Source organism: Populus trichocarpa, chromosome 3 (genome assembly GCF_000002775.5).
Source record: "Populus trichocarpa isolate Nisqually-1 chromosome 3, P.trichocarpa_v4.1, whole genome shotgun sequence".
Lineage (NCBI taxonomy): Eukaryota > Viridiplantae > Streptophyta > Magnoliopsida > Malpighiales > Salicaceae > Populus > Populus trichocarpa.
The window spans coordinates 4,776,059-4,798,266 of record NC_037287.2 but is presented as its reverse complement, the minus strand read 5'-3'; the positions used below and the strand labels follow the sequence as shown (position 1 = coordinate 4,798,266).

The following is a 22,208-nucleotide window of genomic DNA, read 5'->3' as shown; positions in this document are numbered from 1 at the left end:
CAGGACTTCTGAACGAAGCTTGGGACTTAATCAAGAAGATGCTTGGAAAACCATATGAAATTGTGTTGGGGTCATTGCTTGGTATCTGTCAGAGGTGTAGAAATGCAGATGTTGGTGAAAGGGTCATTCAATTGTTTCTAGAGATGGAGCTATCAAATTCAGGAAAATATGTTATCTTATCTAAGATATGTGCAAATATGAGAAGGTGGGATGATTCTGCAAACACAAGGGTGTGGATGAGGCAGTGTGGTGTCTCTAAAACCCCTTGCTGTAACTGGATTGACATTGGAGCTCGTGTTCATGAATTTCATGCTGGTGACAACTTAAATCATCATTCGGTGAACATATACCAATTGCTGAATGAGGAGATGAAGAGAGAAGGTTACATTCCAAACATTGGTTGCATATACAGGTGGAAAAGTTGAAAACTTGGTTGCCTCTTTCAGCCATTGAACAGTGCATCCGGAGGGATTATATCTTCTGGCTCATGACTCCAGCTAAAATATTGAATGGTAAGTTGTGTTCTTAATAGCTTGAGCAAGGCTGGTTTGGAAGATGCTATTATTGAGAGTAAGAGTCATTCAAACACAAATTGTTTTCCAGCAAATTAAGCAACTTCAGCAAGAACTGGTAAGGTGCTTGGAATGTGAATATATCCTGTAAGCTAAATTGATGAAATTCTTTTAGGACAACCTTGCCTTTAGATCAATTGTGACTTCAAGAAATATTAGGTACCAAGAAAAGAAAACTACCAAGACAAATCCATATTCTTTGATGAATTCAGCACAGGAAGATAATGCAAATTTGTGTTTTTAACAATAATATTTTCAGATATTTTTGTGTTGTAAATTTGAATTGATCATCCATATAAATCCAGTAATAATGTAATATACAAGGTATGAAGACAATGAAAAGTAAAACTCATGGAATTATTTATGGGCTTGAAAAGCCCCCGCTAAATGCTAAATAAAATTGCACCAAACCAAAAACGAATTGAACTGAAAATACTTGCCCACATTAACCAATGAAGAAATCTAATTATTATATCACACAGAAGCTAAAATGAAAAACAAAACATAAATGAAAATTAAGACAACATCGCTTAAGCATGCATTTAAACTTGTTTAAATCTTAAAACTAGAATACACAACGATATGCACCAAGTCTTAGTACCATCAAGGCTATGAAAATCAAAACTTGGATAAAATGGGAAGATTGTCCATCAGAAAATAATAGCAATTGTTGATGCTCACCTCAATAAAGTAAAACCAAGCTCGTCGCCAATATGGATTTATGTACAGAATTGCACCTACCACCAGCAGCACCATGATGTATGCAACCCCAAAGGTCACATAAAAAACCTCCATATCCATGAAGCCACCATCATCTTCATTATTCGTTGAAGTTGGCGTCGATGACGGTGGCATAGCTGCACCGCAAATCTTGGGTAGCGGTTCTCCACAAAGAAAAGGGTTATCCTTGTAGCAGCTCTCCTCAAACGTGGCAAATTGTGCAACTCTCGCAAGAGTCTTGCCAGACAAATTATTATGTGCCACACTAAAAAACTCTAGAGAAAATAGTTCAGTAAGTTGAGGTGGGATTTCTCCATCCAGTTTGTTATAGGAAAGATCCAAGCTCTCTATTTCTTTTAAGTTCGAAAATGTTGGTGGAATTGGTCCAGTTAAACTGTTGTGCGAAAGGTTCAGTACCTTGATCATGCTGAGGTTTCCAATTTCAGGAGGAATCTCTCCTATGAAATTGTTGCATGAGAAATCAATTCCTGTGAAGTACTGGATAATGCTGCCTCTATAAGAAAGGGATACATTCTTCGTTGTAAACTCGAAGGATTGTTGTGATAAGGACAGATCATTATAAGAATTGTATTGTTGTGGGAAATGATGAGTAGATATCATCCAAGAGAGGATGTTACCAGAAAGGTGGTTGTGAGATAGATCAATCAGGGTTAATTGGTCCAACCTGCATAATCGAATTGGGATTTCACCTTCAAGATTGTTATAACTCAAGAGTAGAAATCTCAAGTTAGATAGTCTGTCAATCCATCTTGGAATACTACCGGTTAAATTATTATGGGAAAGATCTAGTGCAAATATCTCAGAGGAGTTATAAAATGTCATTGCGATCGGTCCTTGTAACTTGTTTCTAGACAAATAAACATATCTCAAATTTGAAGAAGTGTTGAATCTAGGTGGTAAACGACCAGAGAAATTGTTCTCTGATAAGTCCAAGAATTCAAGAGAAGACATATTCCCTATCCATCTAGGGATCTGCCCTTGCAAACTATTGTTGGACAGGTCTAACACTTGCAGCGAGCTAATGTTACCCAATGAGAAAGGAATGCTTCCATTGAAACCATTGTCAGACATAAATAAAACTTCTAACCCTGGCAAACGAGCTCCGATTTCTGAAGGGATTTGGCCTTGGAAGTAATTCATGGATATACTTAGGAATGACAAATTCACATGAGAATTATTTGGTAACAAGAATGGACCCGAAAGAGAACAATTTTCTAAAGAAAGATCATGTAGATATGTGTTGTTCTCAATCAACCAATTTGGAAACTCTCCCTTTATTTGGATGTTTGTAAGATGCAAAGATTGCAGGCTAAACTGATGGTAAAGGAACTTGGGAAATGCTCCTGCACCTTGTCCACGACTGCTCAAAGAGATGGACTCTAACTTGAACTTTGGGCTCAGACTATGATCATCTTCTTCTGTGTATATTTCATTATCTGAACCATCAAAATACTTGAGTTTTGAAAGGTTGTATAATGGGCTCAATGACATAGGGATCTTCAAGTGATTGGAAGAGAGATCTAGTTGTTGAAGGGAAGTCAAATTTGCCAGACACAGAGGCAAGAAACCATTGAGATCATTGTCATACATAGATAGCTCTTGGAGATGATTTAAGTCACATAGGCCTGATCACATTATAATTTAGGAAAAATTAAAACTTCAAGTGTCTAATGAAAAATATATAACCTATAGAGAGAGAGAGAGAGTAATCAACTTTACCGATGGTTTGGAAGATGCTATTATCGAGAGTATTGGAACTCAAATCTAAAAGTTCCAAGTTCTTAAGATTAAGGAAGCCTGCCACAATCAAGAAATTATTTTAACATGGAAGCTATTAAAATTATAAAGGAAATGAAAGAGTAAGAGTTATTAACCTTACCTTGGGCTATAGGTATTTGGCCATCTAGTTTGCAGCTACGCAAAATCAAAGTTTTAAGAGAGGTCATCATTCTGATGGCTTGGAAGATGCTATTATTTAGAGTATTGTAACTCAAATCCAAGTATTCCAAGTTCTTGAGATCAAGAAAGCCTGTCACAATCAATTAAACAAGAAATTATATTAACTTAGAAGGAATTAAGATTAGAAATAATTCATTACTTATTAATCATGGCTAAAAAAAACTAAAAAGGTAAGTGTAGAAATTAAAATTATAAAGGAAATGAAAGAGTAAGAGTTATCAACCTTACCTTGGGCTATAGGTATTTGGCCATCTAGTTTGCAGCTACGCAAAATCAAAGTTTTAAGAGAGGTCATCATTCTGATGGCTTGGAAGATGCTATTATTTAGAGTATTGGAACTCAAATCCAAGTATTCCAAGTTCTTAAGATCAAGAAAGCCTGTTACAATCAATTAAACAAGAAATTATATTAACTTAGAAGGAATTAAGATTATAAATAATTCATTATTTATTAATCATGGCTAAAAAAACTAAAAACAACTAAAAACATAAGGTAAGTGTAGAAATTGTATTGGCCATTTAAGAGAAGGAATTTTTTTTATGTGAGACCCAAAAAATAAAAATACACCATTGTTAATTTATTCTCCTCCTAAAAATAGCACAAATATATGAAGTTGCCTTTTCATTAAAGAAACTATTGTTTTTTTTGTTATCATTATATTTACATTACACTGAAATGGTGTTGAGAGAGGGGCAAAATTAAAGTGAAATATTATTTATATTAAATGGATAGTAGAATTTTAAAATAATAAAGATCTAAATTGAGTTAAATTTGAGATTTAATTGTCTCTCCACGACTTTAGTAGATTGCAAAAACATAAAAAAAGGAATTCTTTGCAAACACATCTGATCATAGCAGGCCACTGAGTGCTTACAAAGACAGGTGTTTTAGAGAAGTAGAAAGGTCAATGATAAGTAATAGTGGAGTTCAAATTTGTTAATTTACCTCCAGAAGGTACAGTGCTGCCGAGTGCAAACAATGATAGATTTTTTAGAGAAGGCAGTGCTCCAAGGCTTTGAAGGGAGTGTTCATCTAGAGAACAACCGTCCAGATACAAACTTTCCAATGAGCTTAAATTTTGCAACTCTGCTCAAAAGAAAAGGAGTAGCAAATTGAATTTTTCAATTAAACCCAAATATATAAACATCACTACCTTTGTATTCCATATATCATATTTTTCAAAATTTTCAATTACATTTGGCAACTTTGCTCAAATATATATATATATATATATATATATATATATATATATAACTTACCGTCGTCACCTAATATTCTTCCTCTAAAATCATTGTAGCTCAGATGAAGTGTCGTGAGGTTTGGGAATGATCCTAATGATTGCAGTAACTGGAAGCTACTTTCATATGTTGTGATATTATGCAGGTATAGAGTAGTCAAGTTGCTTGGACCTGCAAGTTAGTTAGGGAAGAATCTGAATAATTAATATTGTATGGATGGGCTTTAATAATTGGATGGGCTCATCATCATGATGGTACTAAGTACTAATTACCTCTTGAGGCTATCAATTTGTTAATATTGTTGCCGCTCAAACCTAAGACCTCCAAGCTGCTCAAGGATTCTTGATATTTATATAAAATAATAGGTAATTAATTCACTACACCACATAAATTAAATTTAATAGTGAATTAAAATAATAGTATATAAAAAAACTAACCTTTCAAATCTATTAACCCTTCTAGTCTATTATAATATAAATATAATAATTTAAGAGACGGAAATCCCTCCACAAATGATAGAATACTGTTATCCAAACTATTTGATCCCAAGTCAAGGTAATCCAAATTTCTCAATCTTTGTAATTCATAACCACCTATAAAAAAAAAATTAAATTAAGACCTCAGATAAAGAATAAAAAAAGATATTATTGGAGTAATTTAATTATAATTGATTGGTCATTAATAATAGATGTTGTGGTTATATTAATAATGTAAGGAATTAAATATAATTTTTATATTTAATTCAATGATGAATTACTCTTAAGAGAACCAAAATGATACTAATGAAACAACACCTTATTTGATTAATTTAAAAATAAAAAACTAATCTAAATATTTTGTAATACTTAAGAGAGCAAACCTTTCTTCTCAACCCAGCCAGCTATACGATTACCCGACAAGTAGAGAGCCTCGAGTTGTTGAAAAGGAAGAAACAAGGAGGTATTTAAGTACCAATCTCCCAGTTCCTCATTCCTTGTTTCCTCAAGATAGAGTTCGGTGACTCGACCTGTACTGCTGCTGCACTCAATACGTTCCCAAGAACAACAGTGGGCGTCAGCTTTTATCCAGGAGGGAAGGGACGTGCCATTGGGATGGTTAAGAGAATCTTTGAGCTGCAACAGAGCGATTCTCTCTTCCTCCAAGCAACCAAGAGGCAGCCATCCTTGCAGGGAAACCGTCGTTACAAACACCGTCAACATCTGAAGGAACAGCCCCATCTTAATATCAGAATATATATAAATGGTGATTCAATATTTGTTATAGAGGACAGCTAGCGAGGAGCTCAGGCTTTTATGGAGGACTTCACGGACCCATGCCGTGGAAAAAACTAATATAAAATTAATTTAGATTAATATATAATCTAAACTTGAAGCAGAAGTTCTAAATAAAGTCACTAAAAATCATTATCAGCAAAGATCGTTCTTTCAATATACTACTTTGCTTCTTGCCATAATTATTTAAAATAAATAAATAAATGGTTAAACTTGACGTCTTTTGCAAATATATTCTTAGCTTACCATTTACTTGGATTTCTCTAATAAAAGTAAGGTTTGTCATAGATGAGAAATTACTTAGTCAACTCACGAGAGTGTATTTAATTTTTTCATGAAGCTCTTAATATTCTTGTGTGAATGAATGACTTGTTAATTGTGTTATGAACAATAGACTTATTGTCATGAGAAGGCATGATTCATTTTATCAACCATACTGTTTGGTCTAATTGCCAACAGCATTAAAATTAAAATTAAGGCATGATGATTAATACCCTAAGAGGTGTAGCTCAACTGGTCAGGCTCTAGATTTGCTCTCTAGAGATCACTAGTTCGAGTTCCATAAACTTCAGGGCCACTGAAGACTTACATGGTCGTTAATTTCAGGGCCCGTGGGATTAGTCGAGGTGCGCGCAAGCTGACCTGGACACTCACGTTAACGTTAATCTAAAAAAGAAATAATGAAAATTAAGGCATGATTTTCCACACATAGAAAGTAGCAAATGATCATACCATTTACTTGGATTTCTCTAATAAAAGTAAGGTTTACTTAAGGTAACTATATATGGGATGATAAAAAAATAACAATAAAATCAATTTATAAAAAATCATAGATTTAGTTTTCCTAAAATTTAAATTTACGTAATTTCCATTAAATTCGAAAGGCATGATTTGCCACACATAATTTCTATAAAGAAAGGAGCCAGTTTTCTATATCCATCATTGTCTTGAAAATGGAAAGTGAGCTCATAGCATTAACCTTTATTCATGTTTTTAAGAGAAACAACTTTGACTTGGGGTCAACCTTCCAAGAAGGAATCAGCCTTATTAAATTTGGTTCGGCATGAAACGTTCACCTGTTTAATCTGGTCTAGGTTTTACTTTTTTAACTAAGTAAATTTAATTTGTTTTCAAAAAAATCTTGAAATGACATATATAATCTTAGATTGACTTAAATATAATCTGAGTACTAGGCCTAACCATGTTTAGTAACTTTGGTTTCAATGAACAAAACATTATGTTTAGTAATTTTTTTACAAATATAATTCGCATTCAAATTGACACATTCATAAATTGATATAACAGTTCTTAATATTTATTTTTAATATATATATATATATATTAAGAGTTGATTAATATTTTTAAACCATATATATTTTGTATGTTTTTTTTTTTTAAATTTCATTCTTTAATATTGAGTTTGCTTATCCCGATCTCATGATTCGAATCGCGAATTTGACGGCTTAACTTTGGGTTTTTTTTCTTCAATCTCATCCTTCAATATATAGTTGATTTGAAAATAGGATTCATAATTTTTTTTATTTGATTTCTATGAGGTTATCGTAGTTTTATTACCTATGTTACAGGTTTGATGAGTTAAATCAAGTTAACCCGGGTTAGGTTTTTTATGAACCTTTTAATTGAGTTTTTTTTTATTTTCATCATTCAATGTTTGGTTGATTGAGAATTATATTTTATAATTTGTTTTGATTTACTTTATATGTAGTTATTCTAGTTGCATGATTAGGTTGTGGGCTTGGCATGTTAACTTGGGTTAATTTGAGTTATTTATTTTATGTTTTTTTATTGATCTTTTATTTTAATATTATCCTTCAATATTGGGTTGGTTGGGAATTGATCTTGTAATTTATTTCATTTTGCTTTTTATGAGGTTATCTCGGTCTCTCATGATTCAGATATCAGATTTAACAAGTTTACCCGAGTTGATTAGGGTCAATTTAATATGTTTTAGTCTTAATATTTTTTAAAAAAGATATTATCTTGGTTTTTTTTTAATCAAACTATATATTTTTAACCATCCTACATGTTGTATATGGATCTGTCAAGTACACCATGTTATATTTTTAACATTTAAATTTTTTCTATTAAAAAAAATGTTAGCAATTAAAAGTTTTTGGATCAAATTTGATATAATCATCTAATAAAAAATATTTTTGATTTTTTCATAACTTTTAGAATGTTTTTTCCGTCCGAAAAAAAGAAAAATATTTTCATAAAAACCAATTCAAATTTTTCTTTTACCAGAAAATATTTTTCATTAATTAGTAACTTTACTAAAGAAACATGAAAATTTTAAAAAATAGATTAAAGAAAATCACTTTCTAGCTATGGAACAAACCTGTCTTGCTGTGAAGACATTCCAAAAAAATAAAATTCGTGAAATAATAGCCTTTCAAGAAATAGAGAAGCTTCCACTCTTCCTCCTTATATGAATTAATTAATTAGCGGGTTGGAGAGTGGGAAAAACACGTTTGTTCTATTTTCTTCACTTTGTCTATACATTAATATTATTGTCACAAAGTGGGTATACTTCTTTTATCATTAAATATTTAAATTGAAAAAAAGAGTCGTAAAAAATTATTTTTTTATAAATATATTTACTTTGCTCTTTTATTTTGGCTATACATTAACTTTGGATGTGGATAATTGTTTGTAATATATTTACATCCAATATAAACAATTCACCAATGACCATTAATCCTTTTGGTCATGCAGTACCTCTATATATATTAGTTGAAATTTTATGATGTCTATTAATCCTTTTAAAAGAATGAAAGGCTTAACACTTTGGCATATTTTTTTTTCAATATTTTTTTTTATTTTATCCTTTAATGTTAGGCTATTATGTCTAGAGATTTCTTATTTTTATATTTTTTTCTTTCTACAAGGTTATCTCGGGTTGCATGTTCGTTAGGTTAGCCTAGAAAGACTCGAGTTTTTTCTCAAAGTTTTCTTATTTATTTAGATTTCATCTTTTTTTCTTGGTTATTTTTTTTAAATGATTTTCTTATCACAATCTCATGTTGCAAGTGGTAAGTTAGCAGAGTGAACGCGGGTTAACTCAATTTTTTTTTTCACGTTTTATTTTTAATTTTCTCTTTCAATTTTATTTTTGAAAATTAGTTTTGTTTGGACTTGAACTTTTTTTTTTCTCTTTACTTCTTTCAGGACTATCCTGAGTTATGAGTACATCAATTAGTTAACAAGAATTCACTCAAGTTATTGTTGATTTGATATTTTTTTTTATATCAGAAAAAAATTGATTTTAACAATGAAGATTATAAAACGCGATTGTTACTAACTAAAATTTCAAGATGAAGAAATATGAAGGAGCAAACTAAGAATTTATCAAAATCTGAGCTAGTGGTTTCTAGATATCATAAAGGAACCACATCAACATCACTAGTGGTTAAGCATAACCCTTTCAATTAAAAAGCTATAGGAACTAACTCAACTGGTTAAACTTTAGGTTTGCTTTCTAGATGTCATCAGTTCGAGTATCACAAAGCTCAGGGCCACTGGAGGCTTACAAGATCTTTAACTTCATAGCCCGTGGGATTAGTCGAGGCACGCGCAAGCTGACCCAGACACCCACGCTAATAATAATAAAAAAAGCTAGAGTCACGTAATTTCCCACGAACCCTCTCGCACCCCCATAAAAGAAATAATGAAACATGACGGGGAACAAAGGAACTGTTTTTTAACGTACACAGCACGGTTGTTCTTCCACTTAGCAGATTCATTTGTATCATCAAAATAAATTTATTTTTAAAATAATGAAACATGCTTGACTGATAAAAGCCCAAAAGTTAGAACTTGAGCGGCAATTTCCCACAGCCATAATGAGAAACTGCTTTTTACATTTTTAATGAAATACTTTTGATTAAGAACATAGAGAAACTGCTTTTTACATCCTCAGCACCTACGGTTGTTCTTCCTGATCTATTTGTATTTTCAAAAAATAAAAACATATCTGATTAAAAATACAATACAGAGAAATTGTTTCTAAAATTATATACTTTTAAAAGAAAAAATACATACAAACATATCTTTTTTGTCCTTATTTGTATTTTATATCACGATAATAATCAAATGTTGCCTAATTAACAGAACTCCAAATAATAATAAAAATTACTACAAATTAATTATTTCGATAAACAACATATTTTTTTAATTTTAGGAAAGATAAAAAATTCCTTATTATTAGAGAGGCATTGGAGCTGGTTTTAATTATTAGAGAGGCATTGGAGCTGGTTTACAAATATAATTCGCATTCAAATTGACACATTCATAAATTGATATAATAGTTCTCAATATTTATTTTTAATATATATATATATAATGAAATATTTTAAGAGTTGATTAATATTGTTAAACCATATATGTTTTGTAAGGTTTTTTTTTTAATTTCATTCTTTAATATTAGATTTGCTTATCTCGATCTCATTATTCGAATCGTGAATTTGACGGCTTAACTTAGGGTTTTTATCTTCAATCTCATCCTGATTTGGAAATAGGCTTCATAATTTTATTTTATTTTTATTTCTATGAAGTTATCGTAGTCTTATTACTTGTGTTACAGGTTTGACGGGTTAAATCAAGTTAACCCAGGTTAGGTTTTTTATGAACTTTTAATTGAGTTTTTTTTTTTTCATTTTCATCATTCAATGTTTGGTTGATTGAGAATTATATTTCATAATTTGTTTTGATTTAGTTTATATGTAGTTATCCTAGTTGCATGACTTGGATTGTGGGCTTGGCATGTTAACTTGGGTTAATTTGAGTTATTTGTTTTATGTTTTTTTATTTATCTTTTATTTCAATCTTATCCTTCAATATTGGGTTGGTTAGGAATTGAGCTTATAATTTATTTCGATTTGTTTTTTATGGGGTTATCTCGGTCTCATAGTTCAGATTTCAGATTTGACAGGTTTAGCCGAGTTGATTAGGATCAATTTAATATGTTTTAGTCTTAATATTTTTTTTAAAAGATATTATCTTGGTTTTTTTTATTTTTTAATCAAACTATATATTTTTAACTATCCTACAGGTTGTATTTGGATCTGTCGAGTAGACCATGTTATATTTTTAATATTTAAATTTTTTCTATTAAAAAAATGTTAGTAATCAAAAGTTTAAGGATCAAATTTGATATAATCATTTAATAACAAAATATTTTTGAATTTTTCACAATTTTTAGAATATTTTTTCCGTCAAAAAAAAAGAAAAATATTTTCATAAAAAACAAGCCAAATTTTTCTTTTATCGGAAAATATTTTTCATTAACTAGTAACTTTACTAAAGAAACATGAAAATTTTAAAAAATAGATTACAGAAAATCACTTTCTATGTGGAACAAACCTGTCTTGCTGTGAAGACATTCCAAAAAAATAAAATTCGTGAAATATTAGCCTTTCAAGAAATAGAGAAGCTTCCACTCTTCCTACTTATATGAATTAATTAGCGGGTTGGAGAGCGGGAAAAACACGTTTGTTATTGAAGATTATAAAAGGCGATTGTTACAAATTAAAATTTCAAGATGAAGAAATCCGAAGGAGCAAACTAAGAATTTACCAAAATCTGAGCATAACCCTTTCAATTAAAAAAAATAGAGGAACAATAAGGGGTGTAGTTTAATTGATCAAAATTTAGATTTGCTCCCTAGATGTCATCAGTTCGAGTATCACAAACCTCAGGACCACTGGAGGTTTACAAAGTCATTAATTTCAGAACCCGTGGGATTAGTCGAGATACACGCAAGCTGGCCCGAATACCTACATTAATAATAAATAAATAAATAAAGCTAGAGGCACGCAATTTCCCACAAACCCTCTCGCACCCCATAAAAGAAATATAATGAAACATGACGGGGAACAAATAAACTGTTTTTTAACGTACACAGCACGGTTGTTCTTCCACTTAGCAGATTCATTTGTATCATAAAATAAATTTGTTTTTAAAATAATGAAACATGCTTGACTGATAAATTAAAGCCCAAAAGTTAGAACTTGAGCGGCAATTTCCCACAGCCATAATGAGAAACTGCTTTTTACATCCTCAGCACCTACGGTTGTTCTGCCTCTATTTGTATTGGAATGGCATGCTAGTTGGATCTATTTGTTTTTTTTTTTTTTGTGTGATTAAATAAAAAAATAATCTTATTGCTAGAGAGGCATTGGAGCCTTTAATATTTTGCAAAGGCATGGAACACGATGCCAAGGAAATGGAAGATAGTTGTTGACTGCTGGCGTCAACCCAGAAAATTCTAAAATATTCTCATCATTTCCAAGAAAATTCTATCAAGAGGAATTCTTTATTTATTTGGTACGCCAACAAAGTCAAAATGAAGTATAAATCTGTTAAAGAACCATCTCAATTTTAATTTAATAGCTTAAATTATATTATTTTTAATATATTTTCTTAATTGAAAATTCTTTGGACTTAGAAACTTGTATAGGTCCACATTACCTTATGCTTAATTTTTATCAAATAAATAGGGATGGTGAGATTCGAACTCGTGACCATTTGGTTATTAAGGCTTTGATACCATATCAAAGAATCGTCTCAACCCAATAGCTTAAGCTGTTAGGTGAGTTCTAAAGATATGATTTATATTATCTTCTAACAAACTCATTATTTTCAAGAAATTTCTATCAAGGAACGAAGATATTTTCTAAGATTAACAAAAAATAAATCAAACCAAGCATTTCCCAAGAAAATCCTAATGGTTGATCAAAAACTTGATGGACAAATTGTTAAATAGGTTGTGAGGAAAAGAGGAATTCTTTATGGGGCACAGTCACAGACATATCTAGAAAAGATACAGAGTTGAGTTGAAACTTGTTAATTCACCTTAAGAAGACACAGAGCCCTGAGTTATGGCAAAGACAGATATTTTAGAGAAGGTGATGCTCAAGGGTTTTAAGGGATTTTTCTCCGGAAAACAAAAGTCCATGCAAAACTTTTCCAACGAGCTCAAATTCTCAATTAATTAATTATAGTATGAGTTAACTTTCACACAATTTAAATAATTCTTTTTCTACTCTCTCGAATATATAAACGAACTATATCTGTCAGTAATCCCGTTAATAATAATTTAAAAATATATATATTTGAAAAAATCTATTAAACAGAAATAAAAAATAATTAAAAAATTAAATTAATATAAAATTCAAATATTTATTACAAATTTAAACATTTATAAGTTCAAATACAATTAATCTAGAATAAAGGCATTGGAGAAGGAGGAAGAGACAAGTTTTCGCCTAGACCACGGGGTGAATAAGAGAATAAGAGGGAGCACTTGTACTATCTATATGTGTTCTCATCTTCATTACCAATTAATGAAGTTCGGCCGTCTTAGCACCAAGTCGTTCATAATCAACAACAAAATGGGTCATTTGATCCTTAACTTGTTGATCTAAAACCACCTCGAACTTAGAGTTTGAGTGCTTAGAATCGATTGTGAGCACCCAGCAGTTGAGAAATTATGGGTTGTTTGCAAGAACTCGGATGTAGTGTTAGAGAGACCGTACACCCGATTTCTATCGGGTCCACCAAACAATACTATCTTCAACAACAAATCCGGATCGAGATTTGGATGGGTTGAAGAATCGTCACTGTATCTCTCTTTCAACCCGATGTTATATGTATACTAGAAAAAAAAAGTCAACAAATTCATAAAAATAATAACTTAAGGAAAACAATGGTTGAAAACAACATACCACAAAGTACTGAGGTCAGCTATCCATGAGCTATTGCACCTCATTTTTGCAGTCATCAGTGTGCACATGCGTTTCCACAAAAGCTCTATCGGGCTTGGTTCGCATCAAAAAATCGTAGCCTATAAGAGAACATTGTTGTTAATTAAATATATTTATAAAAAACAACAAATAAAAAATGGATGTAATTAAAAAAGAATCTTACCATCCGCTTTACATGCGAAATGAATAGAATAAAGACGCTAGTGTGCGTGGTAACTGTGAAGACGTTGGCTCTGCTTTACCACTTTTCCCTTTTTTTTTCACTTAAGTCCTTGGCTTGAGAAAAAATGAGCTGAATATTTGCATCAGTTTTAAATTTGATCCCTATAGTTTCAATTGTTTTAAATCAATACAATCAAATTTTATTTTGCCAAGTTGAGCATCAATTGATCGCCGAATTATTTTCTTGGGACATCGAGAACGCCACAAAAGATCAACATTAGCAAATCATCAAGTTCAATCATAAATCAACCCAATTTAAAAGAAATTGAGAAGAGAAAAACTCGAGTGACAAAAAAAAAACAATACTAAAATGTAGCACATTTGTTTCACTTTCAAATATACTCTTGAAGCTTTGATTGTTTGAAATAATTACAATCAAAATTTATTTTCTCAAATAGAATATAAATTGAGGGCTGAATTTTTTTTTCATGACATCTCAAGAACCCAATACCTCTAACAAATTCAAAAAAATATTACATTGACTCTCTCTAACACACATTTAGAGTGGATTTTGACCTAAAAAATGACACTAACAACTTCGTGGCCACTGTAATAGTGTCAACTTTCTAAATTGATCTAAATTTAAGTTGTCTTGTTGGACTTTTGTTTGTTAATTTGGTTTATAAACTTATTCAATTAGGGTGTCCCACAGAGTTTTGGCTCCCTTTGAAATAATATCAGGACTCCATCACCAGAATGCTGGACAATGGATTAAGGTACGGTTCTCAAAGATTAACAATTTCTTGCATTTTATAAAATGAAATTGAGTAAAAAGGAGCAAATTTGAATAATATTGATGAGTATGGGACTCAATATTGTCAGAGAATAATAAAATATTTTTCTTCCTTCATGACTCATAACAAAACGACACTGCAAATAGACCTAACAACTTGCGTAACAAGAGAAATTTAACTCCATCGGATTGCAAGGGCATAATGGTAAGAGAATGTTTCTCTAATTCATCAGATAAGAGGTTCAATTCTCAATCAAATAAAGCATTTCTCTCTTGTATGGCACTAGACATGAACTGCAGCTAGAATCTACCCAAGGCTAAGCGAGGAAAGCTCTTGGTGGACCTCTTTGTTATAACACCATAATTGAAGGATTTTTTATACGATGTGACCCAAAAAAAAAAAACAGGAGTAATATATATATATATATATTGAAGTAATTTAATTATGATAGATAAAGAGGTTGAGGCGGTGAAAGTGAAAGTAACAGGAGTAATGGTTACAATGATGATGTCATGATTATAATAATATTAATAAAGTAAAGTGAAAAATAAAAATTTACTAAAATTGATGGCACTTAAATAGCTCTGAATATTTACATACCTTATTTTTCAGGTAAGAAGATATAATAAAAGTAGGTAATGTTTTTTTCTCCGGCTGTAAATGGATGGAGACATTAATATCAAAAACATGAACAATTTTTTTTTTTTTCAATTTGAATACTTATTTTCACAAAATCTTATCAATAAAATATCTTTATTAGTTCTATTATTAGGATGATGATGTCATAGTTAACTCTTTTTAGATGAGTTTGGATTGATTTTATTTTATTTTTAATTTCTGAATAGTAAAGATATATAAAATACTTATACTTTACATCTTCTTTTATTCAAGTACTCTAATTGATTTTTTTTCTATTTAAGTACTTGATAAACTAGTGTCTGGCCATAAATTTGTTTACATTGATTTCTCCAATAAATGTAAGGTTTACATAATGTAACTATGGAGTAATAATAATATTAACAATAAAATTTATTTATAAATAAATCATGGATTTAATTTCTCTAAATTTTAAACCTGGTGTGAATAAATTCAAGGGATTTCCAAGATAAGTAGTACAATATTAGCCTTTAAAAAAATTGAGAATCTCCCACTCTTCCTCCTCAAGGAATTAATTAGTGGGTAGTTGAAACTATAATTTGTTCTATTTTCTTTACTTTGTCTATAATTTTACCTATATTATTATCATAAATTAGGGATAGTTAAAACTAATGATATTTCTCGCACACTCTTACAACTATAATTTTTTTAATTTGTTTTTGACAATTTAGTTCTAATTAAAGATCAATTGATTTTAATTTATTAGGAAAAGATAAGATTGAACGAAGAGAGACCGAAATGAAAAAGACACCAAATATAGGTATCATGCCATAAATTTTGAAAATAATGCATTTTGATTCTTAAACTTTAAAAATCACGCAAATCATACTAAACTTTGAAGATGAAATTGAAAAATCTCAAGGAGCAAACTAAAAATTTAACAAAATCTAACCAAGTCGTTTAAGAAGCCAAGAAAGTATAACCCTTCCAATTAGAAATTTAGAATCGATAATTGAGGGTGTTTAGGAGGGCAAAAAATCTCAATTTTAGATCCACAATTGTACAGACCCATCTCGTGGAAAATTTGTTGGGAGTGTCTTCTCCATCAAAATCTTTAATTAATCCGAATATTTAAATTAATAATTTTTTAAAAAAATACATAGCATTTAACGTTAAGAATTATATCCATTGAATTATAATCCGAACATTTACATTAATCACTTGATGAAAAATTAAATATGACTAGAAAATAAAAACAAATGATAGTATATTAATCCAAGGTCCATTGTCCATTAATTAGTCCTTCCAAGAGGCAACCATCGTTACTAACACTAAAGCTCCCGGTGATGTTACTGCGTATCTTTAAAAAAAAACAAAAAATTATAAAAAATTATATAATTGATTAAATTATATAATTAAATTGATTGAAAATTAATTTTTTTATTAAAGCTAGGTTTAGAATTTAATGAGTTTCAAGTTTTAGATATTACACCGGATTTAGAAGATTCACCTGAATTTGCCTAATTTTTTTCTTTTTTTTTTAGATTAAGTTTTTTTATTTTATTTTTTTTTACCGTTTTCCTTCTATTACATTAGAATTAGATTGTTTGATAATCTAAATAGAATAACGTTTTTTCTCTTTACCTTTTTTTTCTTTATGGTTTTTTTATCATTTTTTTACATAAAATTGTTTTACAAATCATGTAGTTATTACTAGATTGCTACTAGTATAAATAACTATCTCTTGCAAATGAAGCGAGGAGTTTTAGGCTTTGAGAGCCCACAAGCTACGGCCCCATCTTGTGGTAAAAAATACATGATTGCAATGGTCTCATTAACGTGGAAAAAAAAGGCATATAACTATCAAATTAAGTTTTTAATTTGAGATAATTTACTTAGTTTGTTGAATTTTATTAATTAAAATCACAAGTTTAAATTTTATTATTTTATTTTATAAAAGTTAAATGTAAAATAATGTAAATTTATAAAAATTTCAAGTTTAAAACATTTTTATTTAAAGAGGTAATGTTTATTAAAAAATTATATAAATATTATCTTGAAATATTATTCAACATATTAAATTTTTAGATTAAGATAGTTTTTTAAAAGGTTTTCAAGTTTTGGATTAAATTGATAACTCTTTTCTCTTTAAATACAAGAAATGTACCTGAGGTTATATTTGATTTTTTTTTATGGATCATGTTAAGATGGGCTGTGGTCGTTTTGCAGTTTAACTGAGTTCTATACTTTTGTTTAACTGAGTTTTTTTGGATATCTGAAAGTTGGTATTTTGTTGTTCAGTGGGATTTTTAGTGGTGTATGGCGAGGATTCGGAATAAATGAGGCTAACATATTGTCTTAAAGAAGGCCATGGTCATAAATAACAGGGAAGGAGTTAGTAATTAGCATTCAAGATTGGATCTGCATGACCAGGACTGTTTTTGATGGATATTGTTTTTTAATGTGTGTGGATGCTTTGCTCATGTTGTCATTTATGTTTGTTTTCTCAAATATATCATGCAAATATCAAAATCGTCTTCAAAACACTTATCTGACTTTTTGTTGTAGATCAAATTCCATATATTGAACCAGGCACCTATGCAGCCTGCAATGACGAGAATGGTGGGGTAATCCAATGTTTAAAGGAAGATGGTATTGTTGATTTGGACACTGACTTCAGCTCGCTCCTAGAATGGATATCAATGAATGGATATCATGCAGCCCTTCACTTTCTCTCTCTCTCTCTCTCTCACATTCTGCACTCTCTCTCTCTCTCTTTTGCTTTCTAATTTATGCGTCTATTTATAGGCAGCATGAATGGTAAGATAACTTGATCATAGATTATGGCACTAATGGTGACAGCACATGAGTTGCATCATTTTGTCCATGGTTGGTGCAACTTGTTTGACAATGACAATAGACTGCAGATGCTTCATTGTTAATGAACGGTGCAGTCCATTGATGATTGCTGCACATTAATGGCAACAATCCTAATAAAAAGGACAGAAGAGGAAAAAAACTTTCAGAAGGGCAGGATACTTTCTAGCTAGTAACACAAGTAGTTGCAGTTTTAGTCTTTCTATCTGTCATGAGCAGTAACGATTTTTCTGAGGTGGAGGTTGATGATGATGAAGGCTTCAGTTATGACTGAAGAAGCATTCATTTTTTGACAAATTTGTATTTTCCTTGACAATTGTTTTCCTCATGACAATACAGTCATGGACATCACTGTGAGAAGATAGTTTCCTTTTTACCTTTTGTTCTTGTATTCCATGTAAAAATTTTGAAAAATAAGCATCCAACAGTTGTAGGTTGTTAACTGTGTGCTTGATCAACATTTCCCTAAGCATAGTGATAGGTGCTTGATCAACATTTCCCTAAGCCAAAGTAAATGGATTCTAATAATTAAAATTCGGAAACTTTCCTTGCTGCAGGAAATAGCCCTTGTTGTTGAATTTGAATCCACTGTAAAAAATCACCCCGTGAGCACTCATTCATTCTCATTGATTTACTTCCAATCCCAGATATTTCTAAGGATATCTGCTGTTCATCTTTGGTTAGCTTGCCAACTAATAGATCACAAAGAAATATGTTAGCAGGAGCAGCAATTGCTCTACGCTACCTTTGTCATTTAGGTTAGAACATGTAATTACATCACTGATGCTAGCAATATTAGCCACCGGGATATCCTAAATTATGTTCTAGGCCTGCTAGAACTCTGGAGCACTTGGCAATAGCATTCTCCCATTGCTTAACATATTCTGCATATCCCTCTCTGCAGAACCAATAGCAAAATCAGTCAGTGACCTCATTGCAACTGACATTCCTGCACAAAGTACCTTTATGGCAATTTCAGCCATTTTCTCTGTTAGTCATTACATCTTCTACTTCACCAACCTCCACCATTTCCATACTTCTGCCTCATTCAAGTGACAACACTGCTCCAAATCTCTTTGAACCGATTGGGGTACTGTGTGGATCGTCTCTTCGCTGCTGGGCATGGATAAATACATTGAAATTCGATTTTATAATCATGGCCTTAAAAACTAGGGACGCTCAGAATGCATCATTCAAAAAGTTATGCAGAAGATTTGAGATGTACCCTGACTTCTTGGTATTGTTTCTTCTCCCGGGCACATAATCTATCAAATGTTTATTGGTGACTACATGAGAACATGCAATAAATGAAATTGGTGCTGCAAGAAAAAACTTTTTTTTTCTTAAATCAAAACGATGTGATTTTGATTTTTTAAAATTTGTTTTTTGGGTCAATCTCTGACAAGACCTACATGAGCTTGATTTTTTTTGACAAGGAGACATAAGCAAAGTTGAGTTCCAAAAACAATGCTCAAGACAAGACCTACCTCTTTTCTACCCCCTACCATCTCCCTTTTTCAAACCTCAACTTCCAAACCCAAAAAGAACATCAAACCTTAACTGAAAAGCTTTTGTCTCTGATAAAACATTGCAAATCCAAAAACCTATTAAAACAAATCCACTCATAAATGCTTATAAACTCAATACCAAAACCCAATTTCCTTTCCAAAATCATTGACCTCAAAGACTTGGCCTATGCATCCCTTGTTTTTAATCAAATCACCAAACCATGCCTTCAATGTCATGCTTCGTGGGTTAGCTACCACACGGAAAAAGTATGATTTTTGTGCTGAATTGTATTACAAACTGAAGTCTTTAGGCCTAAAAGCAAATAATTTTACATACCCTTTTTTGTTTATAGCGTGTGGGAATGTTTGGGGTTTTCTTCATGGAAAGATCGATCATCGTCTGGTGTTTAAGGCTGGTTTGGAAGGTGATGAGTATGTGAATCGTTCTTTGATTACAATGTACAAAAGGTGTGGTGAAATGGGGTTTGCACGAATGGTGTTTGATGAAATGGGTGAGAGAGAGTTGGCGTCATGGAATTCGATGATCTCGGGGTATTCTAAGACAAGTTTTGCTAAAAAGGCATTTGGGTTGTTTATGGAAATGAGGGAGAAGGGGTTTGAACCAGATGAGATGACGTTGGTGAGTGTTCTCGGGGCGTGTGGGGATTTGGGTTTGGGGAGATGGGTGGAGGGGTTTGTTTTGGAGAAGAAGGTGGAGGTAAATTCATATGTGGGGTCTGCTTTGATTGACATGTATGGTAAGTGTAGGGATTTGATATCTGCGAGGAGGGTCTTTGATTCAATGCCAAACAAGGATGTTGTCACTTGGAATGCCATTATCACAGGGTCATTAGATCGGTTTTATACTTTGTAATTGTCACATATAATTTTATTTCTGTTCCTTTGAACTAACTTGAAATTTGAATTCTTCCTAATTAATCAACTATGAAATAAAAACCACACAGATATATGAAATTTGTAAATGTGTTTCAAGTTAATATGATTTTTTTTTGTTCAACAATCACTTCACAGGTGCTCACAGAATGGAGCTTCCAATGAAGTAATTGTACTATTCAATGGAATGAAAAAGACAGGTCCTAATCCAGATAAAGTCACAATGATTGAAGTATATATTGTCTGCATGTTCCACAATAGGGGCCTTTGATTTGGGGAAATGGGTTGAGACCATAGTTATTAAACCCGGCCCGGGGGTTGACCCGGCCAAGGGGCCGGGTCCCGGGTTTCATGGGTCAACCCGGGTCAACTCGGGTCAACCCGGATTAACCCGGAAAAATTAAAAAAAAATAAAGTTTTAATATTTCATATGAAAAAATCTATGTAAATATAGATTATACATATTATGAAGTTTAAAATAATATTTTAAAAAGTTTTTTATTCCACATTGAAAAAACATAACTTTTTTCTTGGAAACATAGAGTATATATACTAATGAGTTTCAAATCCCACATTGAAAAGATAATATATTATCCTTTTAAGTTGAAGTATTTAAACCAAAAGGTTTTTTATCCCACATTGAAAAAACATGATTTTTTTCTTGGGAACATAAAGTATATATATTAATGGGTTTCAAATCCCACATTGAAAAAACATGGTTTTTTTCATGGGAACATAGTGTATATATATGAAAGGGTTTCAAATCCCACATTGAAAAGATATCATGTTATCCTTTTAAGTTGAAGTATTTAAACCAAAATGTTTTTTATCCCACATTGAAAAAACATGGTTTTTTTCATGGGAACATAGTGTATATATATGAAAGGGCTTCAAATCCCACATTGAAAAGATACTATGTTATCCTTTTAAGTTGAAATATTTAAACCAAAAAATTTTTATCCCACATTGAAAAAACATGGTTTTTTTCATGGAAACATAGAGTATATATACTAATGGGTTTCAAATCCCACATTTGAGAAAAAAAAAAAAAACCGGGTCTCGTCCGGGTTCGCCCGGGTCACCCGGGTTCCGGGTCGACCCGCCGGGTCGCCCGGGTTTGGCCGGGCTGTTGCCACAGCCGGTCTTTTATTAAACCCGGACCGGTCCAGCCACCGGGTCGACCGGGTCCCAGGTCGACCCGCCGGGCGGGGCCGGGTTTAATAACTATGGTTGAGACACAAGCATCAGAAAAAGTTTTACAACACGATGTCTATATTGCGAGTGCATTAATTGATATGTATGCAAAATGTAGGAGTTTTTGAATCAATGACTTTGTCATTTGGATTGGTTGGATTGGTCCCAAAAGTCGAGCATTATTCTTGCATAGTTGATCTTTGTGCACGTGCAGGACTTCTGAACGAAGCTTGGGACTTAATCAAGAAGATGCTTGGAAAACCATATGAAATTGTGTTGGGGTCATTGCTTGGTGCCTGTCAGAGGTGTAGAAATGCTGATGTTGGTGAAAGGGTCATTCAATTGTTTCTAGAGATGGAGCTATCAAATTCAGGAAAATATGTTATCTTATCTAAGATATATGCAAATATGAGAAGGTGGGATGATTCTGCAAAGACAAGGGTGTTGATGAGGCAGTGTGGTGTCTCTAAAACCCCTTTCTATAACTGGATTGACATTGGAGCTCGTGTTCATGAATTTCATGCTGGTGACAACTTAAATCATCATTCGGTGAACATATACCAATTGCTGAATGAGGAGATGAAGAGAGAAGGTTACATTCCAAATATTGGTTGCAT

The 22,208-nt window shown here is 31.7% G+C and overlaps 2 protein-coding genes across 5 annotated transcripts in view; one reads left to right on the top strand and one right to left on the bottom strand.

The window, feature by feature from the left end:
• Positions 1–3,338, bottom strand: part of LOC112326866 (receptor-like protein 15) — a 19,425-nt gene extending 16,087 nt beyond the window's left edge. Inside the window, exons 1-2 of the mRNA XM_052451024.1 lie at positions 3,193–3,338; positions 2,510–3,110 (exon numbers count right to left, since the gene is read on the bottom strand). Of these exons, the coding sequence (XP_052306984.1) occupies positions 2,510–2,903 (394 nt within the window). The 5' untranslated portion in view covers positions 2,904–3,110; positions 3,193–3,338. The remainder of the gene's footprint in view (positions 1–2,509; positions 3,111–3,192) is intronic.
• Positions 1–22,208, top strand: part of LOC18108126 (pentatricopeptide repeat-containing protein At2g34400-like) — a 23,638-nt gene extending 1,430 nt beyond the window's left edge. The window contains exons 2-3 of one of the 4 annotated variants that reach the window (XM_052451027.1): positions 19,929–20,349; positions 21,806–22,208. In XM_052451027.1, coding sequence (XP_052306987.1) covers positions 19,929–20,349; positions 21,806–21,860 — 476 coding nt within the window. In that variant the 3' untranslated portion in view covers positions 21,861–22,208. Of the gene's footprint in view, positions 1–3; positions 704–19,928; positions 20,350–20,535; positions 20,763–21,805 lie in introns of those variants that run through there. The other 3 variants (XM_052451025.1, XM_052451026.1, XM_024597084.2) reach the window with 3 other exon arrangements.